Raw genomic sequence first — 19,914 nt, forward strand, 5'->3', positions numbered from 1 at the left:
GGCCCCCGGGCTGGGCGGCGCGGCCGGGGGGCGAGGGGCGGGCGCAGGGTCCTGGGCTGGCCGTGACGGGCCGGCGCCGACGGCGCGGCGCGGCCCCGCAGGATGCCGGGGCTGGTGGTGTTCGGCCGGCGCTGGGCCATCGGCAGCGACGACTTCGTGCTCCCGGGGGCCTTCGAGCTCTTCGTCCGGCTGGTGTGGTGAGGCGGGGACGGGGCCGCCTCCCCTCAGGGGCCGCTCGCGCGCGCGGCCGGGGCCCGCCGGCGGGTGACTGGCGGTGGCGGCGCCCCCTCGCCTGAGGCGCGGTGGGGCCGGGGCGGGCGCGGCGGGGCTGGGGGAGCCCCTGGGCTCCTGCGGCCGAACGCTCCCGGTGCCTTGGCCGCCGCCGGCACGGAGCCCTCGGCGCCTGGTTGTATCTGTTCGCAGCTCGGCGCTAATGCGGCTTCCTTCCCTCAGGAGTTAATGGGATAATTCCTTTGTCTGGATCAGCCTTTGGAGCTGGGGAGATGAGCAGCAGCGCGCGGGGAGCCTCTTGCTCGGTCTGCGGGCGGCTTTGCTGTGGTGACTGCCGAGTGTTCGTGGGGTCCTTGTGTAACGGCTCCCTTTCTGTTCGCCCCTGTGCTCGGGTGGAAACTGTTCCTCAGGCGATCGCTTTGCAGGATGCACTTTCCCCTTCCAACTGTGACTTTTTATCATCTCACTTTCCTGTAGGTGGATTGGAATTCTTGTGCTTTACGCGGTTCATAAGGGGCAGTTCAGCTGTCCTGGGGGAGGATTACTCCACAGCTACTTGCTTGTCCTCCTCATTCTCCTGGCTTCTATAATATGTGCGTTATCTGCTCTTGTATACGTCAGTATGCAAGGTAAATAGTTAATAGTAATATTTTATATTACTGTAGTATGATTGTAATATATACTTTTTTTAATCTGGAGTTGACATTAAAAGAAATGCAAAAAAAATCAAGTGCTTTAATGGTAGTCAAACTTAAGAAACCACCTACCAGCATTAATATATTGGCTTTAATAGTATTATCTCCGTTAGTCAGGAATCTAATATAATAAACGGACACAGTAGCGTAGTGCAGCTAATGGTGATATGTTCCTTACCATCAGAGCATCTTGAAAACTTCATCTGCGTTCACCATTAATACGTGACCTCAAACAGAATGCTGCTCAACCTCTCTGACAGGAATTTAGGGGAATTTCTCCAAAATTGATTCCTCATCTGAAGTATCGTTAGCTTTGCCTCGCAAAGGAAGATTTGGTCATGTCATGTGGAAGTTCATCTGCTGCAGTGGGTTGCTTAGAAAAAATACAAATAGGAAAGGGTTCCATGTCAATGTCATAGTGAAACCAGTGCAGTAAGTACTGTTAAATAGAACAGGACCTACAGTTTGAAGTGAATTGAACAGAAGGATGGACCCCAAAGCAACTTCGAGTTATTTGTATAAACGTTTCATTTTGGGTTAAAAAATGCTAGGAAGGCCTTTTGCCCTGGATAGGCGCCTCGTTATCAAAGTAATGCTAGGAGGATGGATTTGAAATATGTGTGTGGTCTCTGGAGTAATAGATGAGACCCCACAATTTCTAATATATTGGTCCTCACAACACACTGTAAATAAAAGAGTATTTAAATCATTTAAGTGGGAAGAGTACGTGAAGAGAAACTATGATAGAGCAGAGATGTGGATGATAATCCTGGCCTTGACTCTATAACCACTGGATTTCCTACAGTTTCCAGAGGAGTGAAAGGAAAATTAGCCAAGTTATGCTATTTGTATCAAAGTTGAGGAGGTGAGAGATGTAACTGTAGATAGCAGGGAGAAAAGACCTTTGTTTACTATAGAAATACAGCTATAAGGCCATTATAACTAAGAAATGGAAGGATTCTGAGGGTGAATTACCAAGAAAATTGATGGTGAGGTGTCTTGGACTGTGGTTATAGTGTGTGGGTTTGGGAGCAATGGTTCTTGCACATCCTTTGCACTGTGCTGACATTGGCGTTAGTGATGCCAGTGGTGAACCTGACTGGAGAACTCACACACTGTTTTCTGGTGCTGGGAAAGGGAAAAAAGTTGGTTTTAGGAATCACATTCCATCTGGTTACAGCTGTGTAAGCAACCATGCTGCTGCAGTACAGGTTACAACCTGGGAACGGGAATAAGCCAGGGCTTTTTAAAACAGCTTTGTCACTGGATGTGAACCGCAGCTTTACAATTGGAGAATAGTTTCCAAAGTTGTTTTTGTTCTGCAGTGGTTTAAGCCTTTACAAATTATCCTGCCTACACGTGAACACGTGCACTCCACCATCTCATCACCCTGCACTCAACAAACTGGTTTAAGGAGCTGAGCTGATGAAAAATCACTCCCTTTTTTCTTGCCTAAGAGTGCTAAAAGGATTGAAGTTATTACTAAGCTAACAATACAGCAAATAGTCTGAGTATTATTTGTCCTGGTAATGGTCCTATTTTTGTTCTCCTGAATAAAAATGTGAATTAACTTATTATTTAGTGACTCAGTAAACAGAACTTCATTGCAGCCCAGCAAAGTAGCATCTAAAAATGAAATATTCAGCAAACTAAAAGTTAAATAGAATAATAATAAAAGCAGGCACCAAAAGTTATAAGGAGCTGTAGGTGAGCCAACACTCTGGTATGCCGCTCTGGCTTATGCTGAGCACAGCAGTACTGCCTCAGGTTTACTGCAGAACTGTCTCTGACTAGACAGCAATTTTGGGTATTAGTAGAGTAGATTCTAGGAATCATGACTATAAACCCATTGTTGTTTTTCTTTTCTCAGCTTCAGTGATGGCTTTCCATTACTGTGAAAATATTTCATAGTTTCAGTTAAGTTTTCTGCTTTCTGTAAAGCTCAGAAAGCTCGTATATCTGGGTAGGATCTTATGTACTTAAAATGCATTCACAAACAGTTCTTGTTTTAAATTCTCCCGGCAATTTCAGGAACAATTTCTAATCCAGGCCCAAGAAAATCACTTCCCAAGCTACTTTATACTCGCCTACTTCTCTATTTGCCTGAGTTCATCTGGGCTGTCGTAGGAGCTGTATGGGTGTCAGACAGCAGCGTGCAGTGTGAGAAGACTGTGATAAATGTCATCATTGGGACAGTTATTGCAAGGTAAAGGTGCCTCCCGCCTGGAATCTAAGCTTGATACTGTGAGTGAAATGGAAAGTGCTGCTTGTATGGTTTTTGTATGTCTTTATTGAAGGCTTTTCCAGCAGTTGGAGACTTCAGTATTTCTTACAAATTATTGTGGGTTTTCATATAAGGGTTTTCATTGTGAAAAGAGAAGAAATTTTAGATCTAGACAGCTAGAATGAGTTGATATCCTTTCCTAAACAGGCTTGAGCTACTTGCCTTGAGAGAGCACGTTAGAGTGAAGGAAAGGAGGTGAAGATCACAAAGGGTAAGATGGATAGATGGGAAGTTAGAAAACTGGATAAATGTGAAGAGGTTAGTAACTAGTTCACTTAACTGATAGTGAGAAATGGAGCCTTCACACCTCTGTGTTGCTGTTTCCAAAGCACAGGGCTGTGACTTTTGAGGTTGGTGCCCTGTATGGAGTGGGCTGACAGCCTTGTTCTTGTGCCTAGTGGGCTGAAAGCCCAATAACAAAACATGCACCCTGAACACGGTAACAGATGGTGTTCATACAGTATTTCATACCTAACTTTGTTTTCTGTCTGTCAAGATCTATAGTTGTGTTTTCTTGCATACTTGTCAGAAGTATCTGGGTTTACAGTCTTTTTATCCCACTTCCTTCTGTTTTGCAGCTGGGTTATCATCGTCTTTACCATCATTGGAGTTGTAATTGTCTTTGATCCGCTTGGGGGGAAGAAGACTTTTTACCTCACCAATGGTGTAAATCGGAACCTGGAAAGCAGTCAGTCAGGGCAGTTGCTGTATAATGTGAAGAACACTGCCACCAGGGTCTGGGAAAAAAGAATCAGGTTACTGTGCTGTTGCATTGTGCAAGACGATGACCATCGAGTGGCTTTTACCAGTATCGCAGAGCTTTTCCGCGCCTACTTTTCAGTAAGATAGAAAGCCTTTTTTGTGTTCTCTTTGAACTGACTCTGAATTTGCAGACGTTGCAACACAAGTGCACCTTTGTTCAGCCAGAGGTTCCTGCTACCTTGTGTGTTGAAATCAGGTTTTGAATATGCAGATTTCAAAAATAAGGTGATTCTCATACAAGGTATACAACACTGATTCTTCCCTTCCTTTAACAAAGGTTTCTTTCCCTTCACAAGCATGAAGGGCTGTGAGAAAACAGTATTCTTTCTCCTTAGGTATCTAGTCAGGAGAACAGGGGTGGGTTTCTTTTCCTCAGTATGTGAAGATCCAGGCTTTTTTTCCCACTGATGATAATGATGAGTCATACCCATAGCAAAGAATTGCACTGCTGTCTGACTGTTGAAGAAATGAGCCCCACAGTACGTTAAGGCAGTCTTCCCATTCCGAGCACTTCTGAGCATGTGCCAGACCAGAGTTTGCACATGCAGGAAGTTGCTTTTTGGAAACAGAGAACATTTGCCAAATCAGAGTTTACATAGTGCTGATTTAGCTCAAGTTCATGTCACCTACTGCTTGGGTTACTCGTAGTTCAGTGTGGACTTTGAAAACTGTTCATGATATCAAGACTAGTAGTTCTTGTTTATTGAGCAGTACTGGGTGATGTATAGCTACAGCCTCAGTGGTTTATAGGGTAAAGGTAATAAGTCTTTAAGCTGAGAGAGCTGCCCCAGATGGCTGAATAAAACACTTCAGCCTTCTCCTGTGCAAAATCCTTCTTGGTTGTTCTCAGTATAGAGGACTTAGAAAGCTTTTAACACAGTGATGCAGAACAGTGATCAACAATGTCTGGATCATTATTTGCTATATGGCTGAGCAGGTCCTCTGTCAGGTGTTAAGTGTAAAGTTCATATGTGGAATTGTCATTGGTCTTACTGAAGAAAACATTAAATATCTACAGGAGGGATGGGAGGTTAGATGCTGCTGTGACCTGTTTCTCCAATGCACTTGTCTCAGAGTAAAATGTATTTATATAAACTGAAAAAAAAAATTCCATGTGTGTTTTCTTATGAGATAGTTTTGTCGTGTTGAGGTGTGGGATGGTTTTAAGTGCTCTTTCATTTCTTTGTACAGGACACTGATCTGGTGCCAAGTGATATAGCAGCTGGTTTGACTCTGCTCCACCAAGAGCAAGATAAAATGGAAAGTTGCCCAAAAGAGCCTGAAGAAGTCCTCTGTCATTCTCCATCATCTCTTGTGGTAAGAAAGGGTTGTTGCAGCCTCTGGTGCTGTTACTCTGGGAGATGGTGCCAAATCAAATTAAAATGCACTTCTTTGTGCGGTGGTTTTCTGGTTTTGTTTTTTTTTTAACAAAATTAAACACTACTATAAAGATTCACAATTTAAATTATTAATAAATGCAGTGAAAACGTCTTGGTGAGTTTGCAGTCAAAACATTTCTCTGCTTTTGCATAAGTAGAACTTACATACGCATGGGGAATTAAGTGCAAAAAAAGGAACTGTTTAGGACATTTGAGTATTATTGAAGAGCTGGGAGAGAAAAGGAACAGAGAGAAAATTAATACTTAGTACTATTAGCATAGAACTGAAAAGCTAGTCTTTTAGTATTGTGGTCTGTTTAAATTATGTCTGCTGCAAATACCCAGACAAGGTAAGAAGCAAAAATAGCATCTTTTAAATGCTTGCAGATCATGGATTACAGTTTGCTAATTGGTTTTTGCTAGTCTTCTGTGGTAAAATGCCTTATAAATTGTTTTACCTTCTTTTGGTCTGTGCTTCATAGACGTATGTAATTCTACTTCAACCGATGCATTTCTGTCAATATCCTTTTGAATCCAGCCAGTATGACAGGGTCATGCTTTAAAAGCCTTTACCAGAGGGATCTGCTAGAGTGTTTAGTCCTTGCTTTGACATTCTTAAGTAATGTATTTGGAGTGAATGTTGTTTTCAGTGCTGAGCTTATCAGTGTGTAAGTATTGGAAGAAACTGATTTAATGAGAGCTTTTCAAGATACTTGAGCTGTGTAGCTATACAAATAAACACAGACTTTTCCTGGAATGAGTGGGTATTTTTAGTTCCTCTTAGACTTTGAGGTTTTCCTTTCAGATAGTGCATATTTCATTATGCCTTGATTTTTACTAGTCTGTGTTCAGGTTTTATTCTGGGGCAGCCTAACACACCTATTTTCCTCTCTCTCTCCTTCGTTTTCTTTCCCCGTGTCCTTTCAGACAGATGATTTGGATATTGAACTGGAGAATGCTGCTCACTATATGCTGTTTGCTGCAGCTGCTTATGGCTGGCCCTACTACATATACACCAACCCATTTACTGCACTCTGTAAGCTCAATGGTGACTGGTAGGTTTGATCAGGAGCTTAAAAACACATAGCTTCCTTTTATTTAACTAGCATCAGCAGAAATAAAGTAGTTTCAATAGCAATATTTTTGTTGCATTAAATTGTATCACTCTTGGAGTACATGGGCTTGACTATGAAGAGTTATTTTGAACAAACTCAGTAGAAGCAAAATTCCAACCTCTTTCCACCCTCAGAAACAGATTAGCTGTTTTTCTTTAAAAAAAATGCGATTGAGATAACTAAAATTATTTAGCAGAATGACAAAGGAAGAATTGGAGTTAAACCAAACATTTTAAAATGAGGCTTTTTAGATTTGCCTTCTGGGCACATATGTATGTATAGAAATAAAAGTATATCAGCAGTTTTCCCTGTCTTAAAGGAATTAGCAAGAGTTACCTGTCTCTCCAGCTTCTATTTTACTCCCTTTGCCTCCTTAACACAAAAAACTGTTTATAGTCAGTGCTGAAGTACACATAATGCCATGTAGGATTACTGTGTATTTAAGTGAGCACTGACATTTTTGACTGTAGCCATGATTTTCTTAATTAGTAACATGAAATACTGATGTAACCTACTGAAATATAAATTACTTGGAAAAAAAATATCACATGATAAAATGGATAAAACATGAGATAAGCCCGCTCTGCAGAATTTGTTTCGAATTTCCTTTTTTGCTTGTTTGTATTTTCTGTCATTGGCCTGTAGTTGTAAGAATTCTTTTCTTACTGCATTGTTTGCTCTGCTGATAGTCCTGTAGCAATGGTGTATTTGCCAGTCCTTGAACTGAAAATGCATGGCATGCTGCTCCAGCAAAACAACCAGGGGTGTGGTTAGAGGTAATACCTTGTACTAGAGTATTGGTACTATTGCAAAAAAAAAAAGCTTTTGATTCCTGGCAGAAGTCCTTAATCCTTCTGCAAATGTAACTGAGTTTGATTCCTTGAAAGGAAACCTAAAAAACTGGAACATGAAGGTTTTTTCTCTCCTGTGTTTGTTAGTTGCGGAAATAGACCAACAGATCCTGATATAACTGGCAGTGATCATCATAACTTTCACTTTGGATCCATCCTAAAAATAACAGGACTGCAGTACAGAGACTTCATTCATATCAGTTTTCATAACAAGGTAAACAATCTGGACAGGCATTCAGAAAAAAAACTTAGCGATTGATTCAGTGAAAGCAAGGGGTGAAGCTTCTAGTTTGCTTTCAGCATTTATAAAGTGCAAGATGCAAAGCCAAGTGAAAACTGGCCCTGAAACAGTCAGTTCTGATTTCTGATTTTTTTTTTTTTTTTTTGGTAAAGGAACAGCCACAAAACCATTGACATAAATCTGTCTCAGTATTGCAAAAAAGGCACTTGTAATGACTTGATAAGGAAATAATTTACCTTCTTTCCATAATGTAATAAAGAGCTCAATAAGAGAGCTTTCAGAAGGTGAGAACAAATGCTTGCTCTTATAAAAAGTTGGTGGCTTTACTGATTACATTTTTCCTCTCCAGATCTATGAGATTCCATTTTTTGTTGCTTTGGATCACAAAAAAGAAGCTATTGTGGTTGCAGTGAGAGGAACCTTGTCTTTTGAGGTATCATCCATCTGATATAAATAATAAGCTTTACAGAAATGAGTGAACTCCTGGAATCTAGAGGAAATTGTGTTATGCTGGCGCATGTTAAAAATACCTCACTCGCAGGGATGAGTTTTCCAGGCTTAAGTTGTAAGCCCTCCTGTCCTTGGATGGGTAATATTCCCTGTGCCACTGGAAGAGGGTATGGAAGGCAGGTGGTGGTAATTCCTTTTCGCTGTGAGTGGAGGTGTGTTGGTAATGTGTGTGTTTGCAGCTTGGAAATAATAGCTGAGATCAGAATTGTGATTGCTCTGTGTTTGCCTGGGGGTGGTGGTTTATGGTGGGTTGTGTTTTGTTGCTTACACAGTTGGAAGTCAGCTCCTTGATGTCCCCGAGTAGCAGAGGTGAGCCATGAAGCTCTGCAGAGAGGTCTGACAAAAGCTGTCTTGTTTGCAGGACATTCTCACTGATCTGTCAGCAGATTGTGAAGACTTGACACTGGAGGATGTCCTGGAGAATGGTTTTGTGCATAAGGTGTGTGGGTTTGCAGCTGTTGATAGATCATCTCAGCAGTAAGAAAACTATAAACACCTTTACAGAGTTTATATATAAACCCTATATAGGTTATATAGTTTATAAAGGGATCCCGTAGTTAAACAAGAGTATTCTCCTTGTGAGACAGATTGCACAAATTATTTCAGTGGCTTGGTTGTTGCATCAAATACTGCCTCTGGAACCACAGGGCAGAATTTGTAATCCTCTTGTCAAGACTTCATGTCCTTATTAAATATTCCAAAAACTTTTTAACCATTACGTACCAGATCACTTGGTTATAACTAGATCTCTGTCAGGAGCATGTTGAAAGAGAAGACCAGCTTTGCAAAAAGGGGGTTGTTCTGTGATGGTGTTGAATTTGAAGTATATATGTGTCACGCTTCAGATTAGATATACCCTTCTAACTTTAAGTGCTGTTTTGTAGGGAATAACTCAAGCTGCAAATTACATCTATCGAAAGCTAATAAATGATGGAATTTTAAACCAGGCTTTCACAATTGCTCCAGTAAGTTACCTTCCAAATAATGTTGTTTGCCAGAAAAATTACACAAAGCTTTTTCTGTGTCCATGTCTCAGTCTTCTCTTTCTGTGTATAGGAATACAAGCTTGTGGTAGTTGGTCACAGTTTGGGAGGTGGAACAGCTTCTATATTGGCGATCATGCTCAGGAACTCTTTCCCAACATTAAGATGTTACGCCTTTTCTCCTCCAGGAGGACTGTTAAGGTAAGAGAGCTGTTACTTGGTTCTGTGTCTCAGGTGCAAAAATTGTCAAGGTAGTTGGCAAATACGTTAGATGGTAACTCTGGGCTTGGCGGTATAAGAGTTTGTTTATACATTCTCCACTGGAATTAGATTTGGTCCTTTAGTTACAGCCAAGTTCTTGGGGGAATGTTACAGAATGAAATATATCTAGGGAATTCTGTCAGATAGTATAATTAGAGTTTAAATGTTTCAGAAATAGAATGCTCACCTGACTAGCCTACCTTGGCCTGTTTAACGTGCACAAACCCATACAGTCAGTGTTGAAGTTACTCTGTAGCAGGTAGGTCTGAAAGCCTGCAGAAGAACTGACTGCAAGTGCTGCAGCTGCTGCCATGTACTTGGATTTTTATTGAACGTGATGATCATCATAAGACTGAAGTGTGCATATCTCTTTAGTGTATCTAAAGTGCCTTTTTTTTTTTTTTAAAGCAAATCACTTGCAGATTATACTAAGTGCTTCATTGTTTCAGTCATTGTTGGAAAGGACCTTGTTGCAAGGTGAGATGGAAATATTTTGGAAATGATTGTCCTTCTGGGGATGTGTTAGATTGCAGAGAATAGGAGGCTTTGCTTTACTTTGTTCTGTGTGTGTTTAAACAGGTTAAGTATGCCCAACATGGAGGATTTAAAGAGGAGAATAGTGAGAATTGTGGCAAACTGCAGCAGACCCAAGGTAACTAGATGCAATTCCTGGTTAAAAGTCAGTGGAATTGTTACCTGAGTTAAGCCCCAACTTTAACAAAGTGACAATTGGTGTGTGTATTTTTGATCTTAGTGATTGGAGTTAAAATTGTGTTTTGGAACAAAAGCATGTGTTTTTAATTTGGCAACATTTGTGTTAGTCTCTTATCCTGTCAAGCTGTCTTGTTGGAAATTAAGATTCAACAAGACCTGGAAGATAACTGTGCACAACATTCAAGACCTGAAATTATCTGTTTGCTATTTTGCTGATAAAGGAAGCTATTAAAATACAAAAGTGGGGAGGCAGAAACAACAAAACAGCCAAAATTGTGAAATATCGGTAAGATTACTTTAATAACCATTTAGTACCAGTAAGTAAACAAATTGGCAGTTTCACTTAAATTTTACCTTGAGAATTCATTTGGAAAACAAGTATTTCTCTTGTTATGCTGTTAATTGCTTATCTCTTTTATACCATTAGTGAGAAACACTTCAGAAAGTGCTGGAACAGTGTGGTGTCAGGCAGGGTGATACTAGTGGTAGAGAGGAGTGGCTTAAACATTCAAAACTGCCATTTCTGAACATCTAAAGTTGAATCTGCCGTACCCACAAGATTTCCACGTAGTCCCAGGATAAGGAGTCACATAGAGGGCCTGGGTGACGTCATAAATGCAGAATAAGATAACAGACAGAAGTTACAGGTGCAAGAAAACTTACCTTCAGAGCAGAATCCACAGAGTAATTCAACTGGTAAAGATTGTGATGTTTTTCGTAGTGTTACTAGTGGCTTGGGTTAGGTATTGGTGAAGTAGACATTACTGTGGGGAAAACTCAGTAGGGATTTTATCAAAGAAGTTAGGGGAGTGCGTGCATACAGTCATTTTTAATCTTATAATAGTAGTTTCAGGTGGTGTGTGTGCAAGCGCACAGCTAAAGTTACTTGAAGAGATGCCAAACCTCAGTTTGACTGTGTTTCTTTCTGGATTCAGTACCAGATTTTGCTGCATGGATGTTGGTACGAAGTATTTGGAGGAGATCCAGATAACTTCCCAACTGAGCTGGATGGCAGAAGCCAAGATGCCCTCACCCAGCCGCTTCTAGCTGAGGAGAGTTTAATGGTTCATCGGTCACCTTCATACAACACCCTTGAGGATGAATCGCATTTAAATTCACCCCCTCAATATCCTCGTCTGTATCTTCCTGGAAAGATTATCCATATTGTAGAAGAATCCAGCTCAAGGAGGTAAGTAGAATAACAAACACCACTGGCCTGGTTTCCTGAAGTCGGCTTAAAAGCCGCTTCTCACTTGCAAAGTATGTGGTGTTTCCAGCTCTGTGTCTCAGCTGCGTCTCCAATACCCGTCTTTGGTTATTACGCATTAGCCAGCCTTTCAGTTTTTATTCTGTGTCTCCCTGCTGCTTTCTGTTTCACTTCAAGCCCTGTTCCTCTGTGCCTGTGTGCCTTTTTCTGCCCGCTCAGGTGATGATTTTAAATAGCAAGACTGTTCAGTCTGACTTTGGCATGCTGCAGCTCCTACATGAGGCAGCAGGTCTTGCACTCTCACGTCCTGGTAGCAGTCTTTGAGCAGCAGCATTCGATAGCTGCTTTCACTGTTAAGGTGCAGCGTATTTGGCGTAGTTCTGCCTGCAGGCACATTTAATTGCAGCGTTTCCAGCTGTTTGCTGCGGGTCAGAGGTGTAGCTCCTTGGGAGCCCGCCTCATCCTGTGAGAACATTCTGGTTCCTGAGCAAGGTCAGAAGTCTTCAGGTTCTCTGTTCCAGGCTTGGCATCAAGCACCAGTTCTGACAATTTCAGCCATTGTTTTTTGTGGTGTGGTTTGGTTTTTTTAGGTTGTGCTCTTCAGATACTAAATATACGGCAAGATGGTCAAATGAAACTGTCTTCAGCAGCATTTTAATAAGTCCCAAGATGATAACAGACCACATGCCAGATGTTGTGCTCAAAGCGCTGAACAGTTTGACTCAGGAACATGGATCGTGCATTTCTTGTCAGGCACGAGAATGTAACACCGATGTGGTGTAACCCAAGCTCGAAGATGAGGTGTGGGGGTTTTTTATTGCAGGTTTCAAGTATTCAGGACACATTCCACTTCCATTCCTAAGTGGATTTCAGTACTTTTCTCACATTGCATAAAATAAACAGGGGTGGTGATGCCCTTGCCTCTGCAGCAACCTCGAGTGACATTGTGCTGGTTAAAGCACAGATTCTCCATTTATGCTGAAAGTTGAACTTTTACAGAATGGAGCAGTGTGACAGGCTCCAGCCACGCCTGCGTACACTGGCACGGGCTGCGGCCTCGACGGAATACTTGCCCAGCACAGGTGCATGTGTGAGGACAGCTTGGCCTGTGTGTTAGAGCAGAGCTCTGTCCGACCTGGCATTTTAAGCGCTGGTTCTGCTTTGAATTCACTTCACAACGTTGTCTCTGCACCCCGTGACCCACCTTTGCAAAGCCTGGCAGGTGCTGCGGGACAGGAGTGCTGTGACCACACTGCTGCAGCACGTGAGGTGGCACCCGTGCAGTGGCTGGAGGTGGGTAAGTGAGCGAGCTGGTGGCAGCGGGCAGGCCACCCATGCTGGTTTTTAATCAGGCAGTTCTGATTGATTGCACTGTTTTTCTTACAGATAGGGGCGTGGCAGGGATGGTGTTGTGAAATGCTGCTCGGATATACATGTGCAATATTCTTTAATCTACCCGTCTTTTGTATTTGTTGATCCACATGATTATTTTTATTGATTTCAAACTAATCTCGTAACTACTTATAATGAGAAGGAAAAAAAAATTGTATTGTTCATATATATTAGTCACTAGCTCTAGCTCCAACTGTTGAGAGCGCCTACCTAATTCTGCCAAAAATGTACAACCAGTTGTACGGATTTTAAAAATGAATTTCTCATTTCTAGTGTACAACTATCTTAACTCTTTTTGTTTTAAGGCTCAGCAGCATTTCTTATTAATATGATGTGATGTGAGTGGGTGTTCTTGCTGTGATACTTAATGTGGAGACAAAATAAAATGCACTCTAAAAATTTGTCTTCTTACATTCAGGTATGCTGCTTACTATTTTATAGCTGTTCAGAGCTAGATGCAGTGCAGCAAGGTAAGTCCACACCAGCAGCAAAGGGCGTGGCAGCACCCCAGGCAGGCCCCAGTGGTGCTGCGGTGTCCCCTGCCACTGCCTGTGGAGCAGGACCAGCCTCTAGGGAGAGGAGAGAGCAGCAGGACTGCCTGCAGCTAACAAACACAGAGCATGGCTATCAGATTTAAACGGCTAAAATCTGAGGCATTTAAGCACAAGCTGTACTGCACCAGCGCCATCATTTTACAAACCATTAAAGTAACAGTTTAAGAAGAAAAGCACTTTTGTTTGCATACAATAGTGAAACAGGTGGGGGTTTTCTCCCCTGGCTCTCAGCAGCAGCTAGTAACAACTCAAATAGTGCAGGGCCTCTGAAAAAATGTGGCTGCGTACTGTATTTAATTCTTGTTCTTGTCAGGGCAGCACCGCAGGAGCTTGTGGTTAATCACACACGGCCCTGAGGAGACAAGCACACCACACTGCTGCTGGCTCCGGGAGAACATGCACTCATAGCAGTACAGGAATGAGAATGCTTGCTCAGAAACTCAGACGTCACCACACATGTGATTCAAGGATTTATTAAGTCATACATGCAAAACATACTGCTAATTGCATTAGCAAAAGATCAATGTAAAAATGTCACAATTTCGCAACTTTTAAATTTTGCTTTAGTGGTTGAAGGGTGTAGTTCAACATCATATTCCTGCCAGTTTAGAACATACAGAACATTAGCACTAATTTACAGAACCTCACAGACCCAAGTTACCATTATTCAATCTATGCTGCACACAGACATGTAGTGACATAAAGAACACTCATCTGCATTAGTCATGTTACAGTGGTGGGGATGTCTTGCAAATAATATTTGAGAAGATTCATGGTTTGTAGAGGTTTAAAATATAAAAATTACTAAAATGTGTAAAGCTGCTTCACATGATTTTTACACCTAGTTAATAAGACTAAAAGCACCTCAGAAAGCATATAACTTACTTACTGGGTCAGAAGTAACAGGAAAATGAGGATATGCTTGAATGTTCTACTCTACACAAAAAAAAAAAGAGCAAATTTCTATCACCAGAAAGGTTTTAAAATACAAGTTATATTGCTCAGTAAGAAGAGATTCTACAAGAAAAGCATTTACCACACAACAGTTGTGGGAGTGGCTGGTTCAGAGTTGTACATAAATGAATGCCCTCCTTGAAATTCAAAGGAATTTACCTATGGACACCAACCTCTCTTCCACTACTCCACCTCTGGGAAAACAGTCACCAACTTCAACCTGCACTAAAAAAATCAACTAATTCCATGTAACTACCCTGGCAGTGTAGTGTAAGTCATCTGTACAGTGTGGAAATACTGTCTGGCACTAGCATCGGCTCCAACCCACTATTTCATTAATCCACCACAATACAATGCTGTCAAAAGGACTAGATACACTTCAGTAAGAATAGTTATTTATTTATTTTTAAAATCACAGCAGCAAGAACTAGATTGCAACCAAGCCCTTACCAACGATAAAGCATTTTACACTGTGACTCGAGAGTGTCAGTCATTGTCAGAGATCCAGGTTTGATACACAACGCTAGGCAATGACTAGGTTGAGAAAACATTTAATAAGAAAACACATTAGAGTGCAGTGTTTTGCTAATTACCCGGTACTGTTACTTACTGTGAAAAACTAGAAAGTGTTTTTGCATTTCCTACCAGAAATTAGAGTCATCTTCAAGAAGAATCTTTAAAAAAGTTTAGTGCTTAGTGTTCGTAGCACAACAATGCAACTTAGTTCAGCAAATAGTTTGGCAACACTTAATTGAGCAAGAACAGGATTTTAAAAATAAGGCTTTACATAGGTTTGACTTTTCCGGAGTTTGCTTTTAGAAGAATGCAAGGTGACTTCCACACTTTTAAACAAATGAAACAAATTGTTGATTGGTTCTAGAATTTATGGAAGAGAACTAATTTATAACAGAAAAACTTGGCATTGAGTGTGAATGCTCCATTGTTCCGAGCAAAGCACAGGGTTTGGAGTGGGGTGGGGGAGGGTAACGTTTACAGCAGCAGACATTTTCTCTTCCTCTTCTTTACAGGAGGGGGGCACAGAACTGCTCGGATAGCTTCATCAAACACTGTCTTGAGGCCTCGCTGCGTAAGTGCTGAGCATTCCAGGTATTTCACTGCACCTGTGGAAAGCAAAAGGCAGTTTACAAAGCAGTTTTCCAGTTAGAGCAGTACCACTTCTAGCTAACTCCGCAACAAAAGCCAGGCCTTTATTTTAATTAAGGGTACAGCATCTTCCACAAGCAAAATTTGGATTAAGTCAACAATAACGCGCCATCACCATCATACCGATCTCTTTTGCCATGGCAAGGCCCTGTGGGTAGGTGATAGGAGTCAGCTTCTTCTCCTTCAGTTTTTCAATAGTGTCCTTATCATCCCGGAGATCGAGTTTGGTACCCACTAAGATGATGGGGGTGTTGGGACAATGGTGCCGCACCTCAGGATACCACTGCAAAAAAACAGGGGGGGGGGGGGGGGGGGCAGGTTTCCGTGAAGGCTCTGGACAGAAAGGCTCGGCGTCCTTCATGGTAGTCAAAGAGTAAAGGGAATGTAAGACCTCGTAAGGCAGTAGTAGGAAAGAACATACAACTGCAGCGAGTTTTAGTGAAGCCAACAGGTATTTTGACTGTGAAAATCCACCCTATTAAGGGCTGTATTTTCTCCACACATCACAGAACCCCCCACCCTGCACTTCCCTAGCCCTTGGAGACTACTCCTAATTGTGAAGTCTCCACCGTGCCGTACAGATGAGTTGTCTAAGGACATGAAAGACTGCAACAGCAGCAGCATATGTGGTAGAATGCTGGCTGATGCAAGAAACAAGTGTATCAACCTGATTCTTAGATGCGTTTGCTTTTTAATATTTTTTTTTAAAGTGCATTGAAAGGAAAGGTGCTGGTTGCAATTTTAGCACCTTGCTGGCTGAACACTCTTGAATTACTGTTATCCCATCAATGCATCAAGGATTCATCAATCCAATTCATACTTGGGAGTGTTTCACATGCCCTGAACTTCCACAGCTTATCAGTTAGGTAAATAGATTTCTGTCTTTTCAAACTAAATTTCAAATTGCCTGCCAAAAAAAGAATTTTTTTAAAACCACCTAATATTTTCCAGCCACTGTTGTAAAGCAAACAGTATGTCGAATGCTTATAGAAATAACACGATAGCAGCTCGTACTTACCTTAGCACGGACATTTTCAAAGGAAGCGGGACTCACAAGGGAAAAGCAGATTAAGAAGACATCCTACAAAACAAGGTGGTAGAAGTCAGCCCAGCAGAGCAACCCTTACAAAAATGGCATGAAAAGGCCGATAACCCCAGCACCTGTATCACACTTGCCACAGGCAAGGTCAGCGATACAGCTGCACACGACAGAGGGGCTTTCCCAGTGGGAAATCCATTCCCAGGCAGCTACAAGCAGACACAAAAGGGGGGACGACGCCAACAGACAGATCATAGTCAAGTTCATAACCAGCTATTGCAGTGGCCAGCCACTAAGATGCTTACACTGTTGCATTCCAAAAACTTTTTTTCCCCCTAAGTGTCACTTCTTCTCCCTCACCAACATTCAGAAAAAAAACCCCACAAAATACTTCAGATCCCTGACAAAACACAGGGAGCAATGAGGAGCCACCAGACTGGCTCCTAACCCAGGGCTGGATGCTCTCTGCAGACCCTAGAGTGATTTAAGCCTTTACGTGTAACTCATCAGCACAGGATGTTGCAAACACGTTAACCACTGGCACTGATTTTTAAAATTATGAATAGACTATTAACGTACTACTCTAGTCTTGACTTGCAGAGGCAAAGTATACAGTATAGAATTAAAAAAAAAAACAAACTATGATAATGTCTACAATTATTACTTCCATGCCCAAATCAGAATAATCTTGTAGAACTGTCACTTCTTCTGAATATCAGTAGAAAGATTTCAGAATTTCTCTATAACTAGATTAGGAGTGAGAAGGGTATTAAAAACCTCAAAGCTCCCTCCTTCCCCTTCTAAATAATGAGAAAGAAGAGAGAAAAGCGGGCATTTTTAGGGATCTTGCACATCTCCCTTTTCAACTGAAGGCAAAAGATCCTTAAGAGTAAATGTAGCTTAGAGCACATGTTTACACTAACTGCTGTACAGTGTACACTTCAACCTTCATACATGACACACTGCACTCTACAAGCACACAGAATAACTACAAAATTAATTGCCTAAGCTGATGAAGACTTATCATCTTACCGTATGACCCTGAGCTCAATAAGCATCTCTCGAACAAGCCCAGCTTCCCCCCACGTACCTCTGCATCCGTACTTATGCCGGTACCAAATGTGTTAAAGAATCAGATGTTTCAGAATGTTAGTTGATTGTGCTGCATTTCAAGGCATTTTGTTAGGTCAGCATCTGACATCTGCACTGCTAAGCACTTGCAACCCAGTTGTTCATGCATCACCCCAACAAGTTTCCGTAGCAGCGTCCCAGAAGAAGAAAGAAACAACATCAAATAAGGTGATACTATGGCCACTACTTCTGTTTTCCAATTCTGCAGGTTTGTGGTGACTGAAGGTCGGTCTGCGCATTATGCAGACTCTCTCCTTCACTGGCTCCAGAGATCAAAAAATCCAGTGTAACCACGTGGAATTATTCGTAGATTTCAGGTGTCTTTCACACTACCAATCTTCATAAATAGGAGGAAAAGGTATTTATTTGTAAGAAATGGTTTAGTCTTGACAACTCACAAGGAGATTTGGTAACAGAGTTCTCAGACTTGCAACTCGATAGTTCCAAGAAAAGTAGTTGTTTAAAAAATAGGGGCCAATTTATCACTATCATAGGCAAGACAAGATGACAGAACTTGGAACTGAAGTTTATTTAAAGTTTTACATACGGCAATGGGTTGATCTGTCAGACTGGAAGATATATTCTTACCATTGGTTCCTCCAACCTAATAACAGTAGGAGATAAAGTTACTCCTAAAATGGATTTAAGGGAAAAGGTTCTCAGGCAGCAATTTGTGCTCACAAGTACTCGCAATGTGGCTTTTCTTCTTAAGAGAGACGCTGCCCTGTTACTCGGCACAACCAACCACCTGCACCCAGACCAGACCACCAGGCTTCCCCAGAAACCCGTCGATGCCTGCCTGCACTGGCAGAGGGAACTTGCAAGAGCAAACCTCCAGGGGAAGCATCCTCCTAACTGAATTTTCTTTTTGCTTTGGTCTCCTGAACAAACACAGTTAACCACCCTTTCTCCCAACTGCTTCCTTCCCCAAATACTTTGAGACACTGGTAGATTTCAAATACATTCAGGAGAAGGTATTAAATTCCTGTATATTTTAAGGAGGGGGAAGAGAGATACAAATTAACTCCTCCACTAAGGCAAAGTCCTTCCTGTGAAGTTACCAGCTGCTGAACTGCTGGGTGACCAACTGAGGTACACCTACTGGCCACGTCACCAGCAACACCTGCTTTCACCCTGCCCAGAAGGTCCTTCAAGTGCACAAGAAACAGAGGGCCCCAAGAACATGTGAGGGGCGAGTTTCAAACAGCACAGTGAAGGAAGAGGGAGGCCGAACGCAGATCCTAAAACCTCGGGCTTCATCATCAGCTCCACCCTCCTCCTCTATGCTTTGTTCGTTTCATGGGGTTTTTGTCCTGTAAGTGATGATGGGTCTTGCATGTTGCGCAATCTAGAATCTGAAGACTGCTCCATTAGAAGTTAAAGACTTACCACCCTGTTTCATCCTCTGCTGTATAAAACAATCCAAATAACTGGAAATACTTCAGACCTTAACAGTTACACATGCTTGTACAGAAGCAATTTTTTTCCCCAAAAATATGCTTAGATTGACATAGAATTCTTTTGGAGTCTATCAGAAAGCCACAGTTATTTTAGCAGGCTTAAGACACGCACATGCATATCTTTTTATACCCTGAGACACTTTTTAAAAAATATTTTTATGATGTTAAGTAAAGCTTAAGTTCTAAGTATCCTATAAATGTTTAAGTATTGGAGAAAAACAGCCTTCCATCGTCTCTCTTCCTAGGAAAGATATATTTCGCATTTCTAGCAGAGATGCCTATAACTGACGAGTTCATATCTATCTTGGGTATCGTAACTGATGGGAAAGCCTAACTGTAAGAGTTAGTGAGCAGCGAATTAAGGAAAATTGTGAATTAAGACAGTTCTCTAAAAAAGCACCAGAGCTCCTTAAATGAGATATGTATTATTCAAGAAAGCAGTTATGCTGTGCAGTAACTGGCACAATTCTGCATTTTACATTATCAGCATTGAACATATATTTGACCATTAACAACAACAGTAATTAATGCAAAAAAAAAAAGGCCTTTACTTAAAGCATAGCCCCACCAGATATATAAGCAACAGCTCTGGAGACTAGAAAACCAGCGTCTACAAAGATTAACTGTAGCGAAGTCAAACTGGGAAGAAAAGAGCGGATTACTTCAGCATTTTCCTTACACAAGGAAAGATGCAGCGCACAGACAGGACTTAACCAGTTGCAAGCACAGAAGACAGAAGCACATTTGTAGTGATGTTACAGCACAGACTACAGTAAATAATAAAATAACCACGGGCTTAAGTACATTTGAAAGCTCCGAGCAGCCTCTGTCAATACCAATAATATCTTCATTCACTACTGCCTCTTTCATATTTGCAGCATCTTCACAGAGACTAAACAATATCAAGTGCTTAGCAGTGACAGTGTCAGGTTGCAGCCAAACATTAGCCTAAAAACAAAAACAAACCCTGCTTTTGGCAGACAGACC

The 19,914-nt window shown here is 41.7% G+C and overlaps 2 protein-coding genes across 4 annotated transcripts in view; one reads left to right on the forward strand and one right to left on the reverse strand.

The window, feature by feature from the left end:
* Window positions 1-14,139, forward strand: DAGLB (diacylglycerol lipase beta). 2 transcript variants are annotated; one of them, XM_055804139.1, is made up of 15 exons: window positions 1-197; window positions 709-860; window positions 2,958-3,132; window positions 3,789-4,050; window positions 5,164-5,289; window positions 6,279-6,406; window positions 7,405-7,531; window positions 7,908-7,991; window positions 8,430-8,507; window positions 8,953-9,033; window positions 9,125-9,252; window positions 9,721-9,789; window positions 9,892-9,964; window positions 10,962-11,215; window positions 11,824-14,139. In XM_055804139.1, the coding sequence occupies exons 1-15, from the start codon at window positions 103-105 to the stop codon at window positions 12,014-12,016; spliced, it is 2,025 nt and encodes a 674-aa protein (XP_055660114.1). In that variant the 5' UTR covers window positions 1-102; the 3' UTR covers window positions 12,017-14,139. The 2 variants fall into 2 exon arrangements, with proteins under 2 accessions (XP_055660114.1, XP_055660115.1); XM_055804140.1 differs by having other exon boundaries at window positions 88-197; window positions 454-860.
* RAC1 (Rac family small GTPase 1) overlaps window positions 13,637-19,914 on the reverse strand; it is a 15,245-nt gene continuing 8,967 nt past the window's right edge. Inside the window, exons 4-7 of one of the 2 annotated variants that reach the window (XM_055804141.1) lie at window positions 18,015-18,071; window positions 16,316-16,378; window positions 15,421-15,580; window positions 13,637-15,254 (exon numbers count right to left, since the gene is read on the reverse strand). In XM_055804141.1, the coding sequence (XP_055660116.1) occupies window positions 15,124-15,254; window positions 15,421-15,580; window positions 16,316-16,378; window positions 18,015-18,071 (411 nt within the window). In that variant the 3' untranslated portion in view covers window positions 13,637-15,123. The remainder of the gene's footprint in view (window positions 15,255-15,420; window positions 15,581-16,315; window positions 16,379-18,014; window positions 18,072-19,914) is intronic. The other variant, XM_055804142.1, reaches the window with a different exon arrangement.

Source organism: Falco peregrinus, chromosome 5, assembly GCF_023634155.1.
Source record: "Falco peregrinus isolate bFalPer1 chromosome 5, bFalPer1.pri, whole genome shotgun sequence".
Lineage (NCBI taxonomy): Eukaryota > Metazoa > Chordata > Aves > Falconiformes > Falconidae > Falco > Falco peregrinus.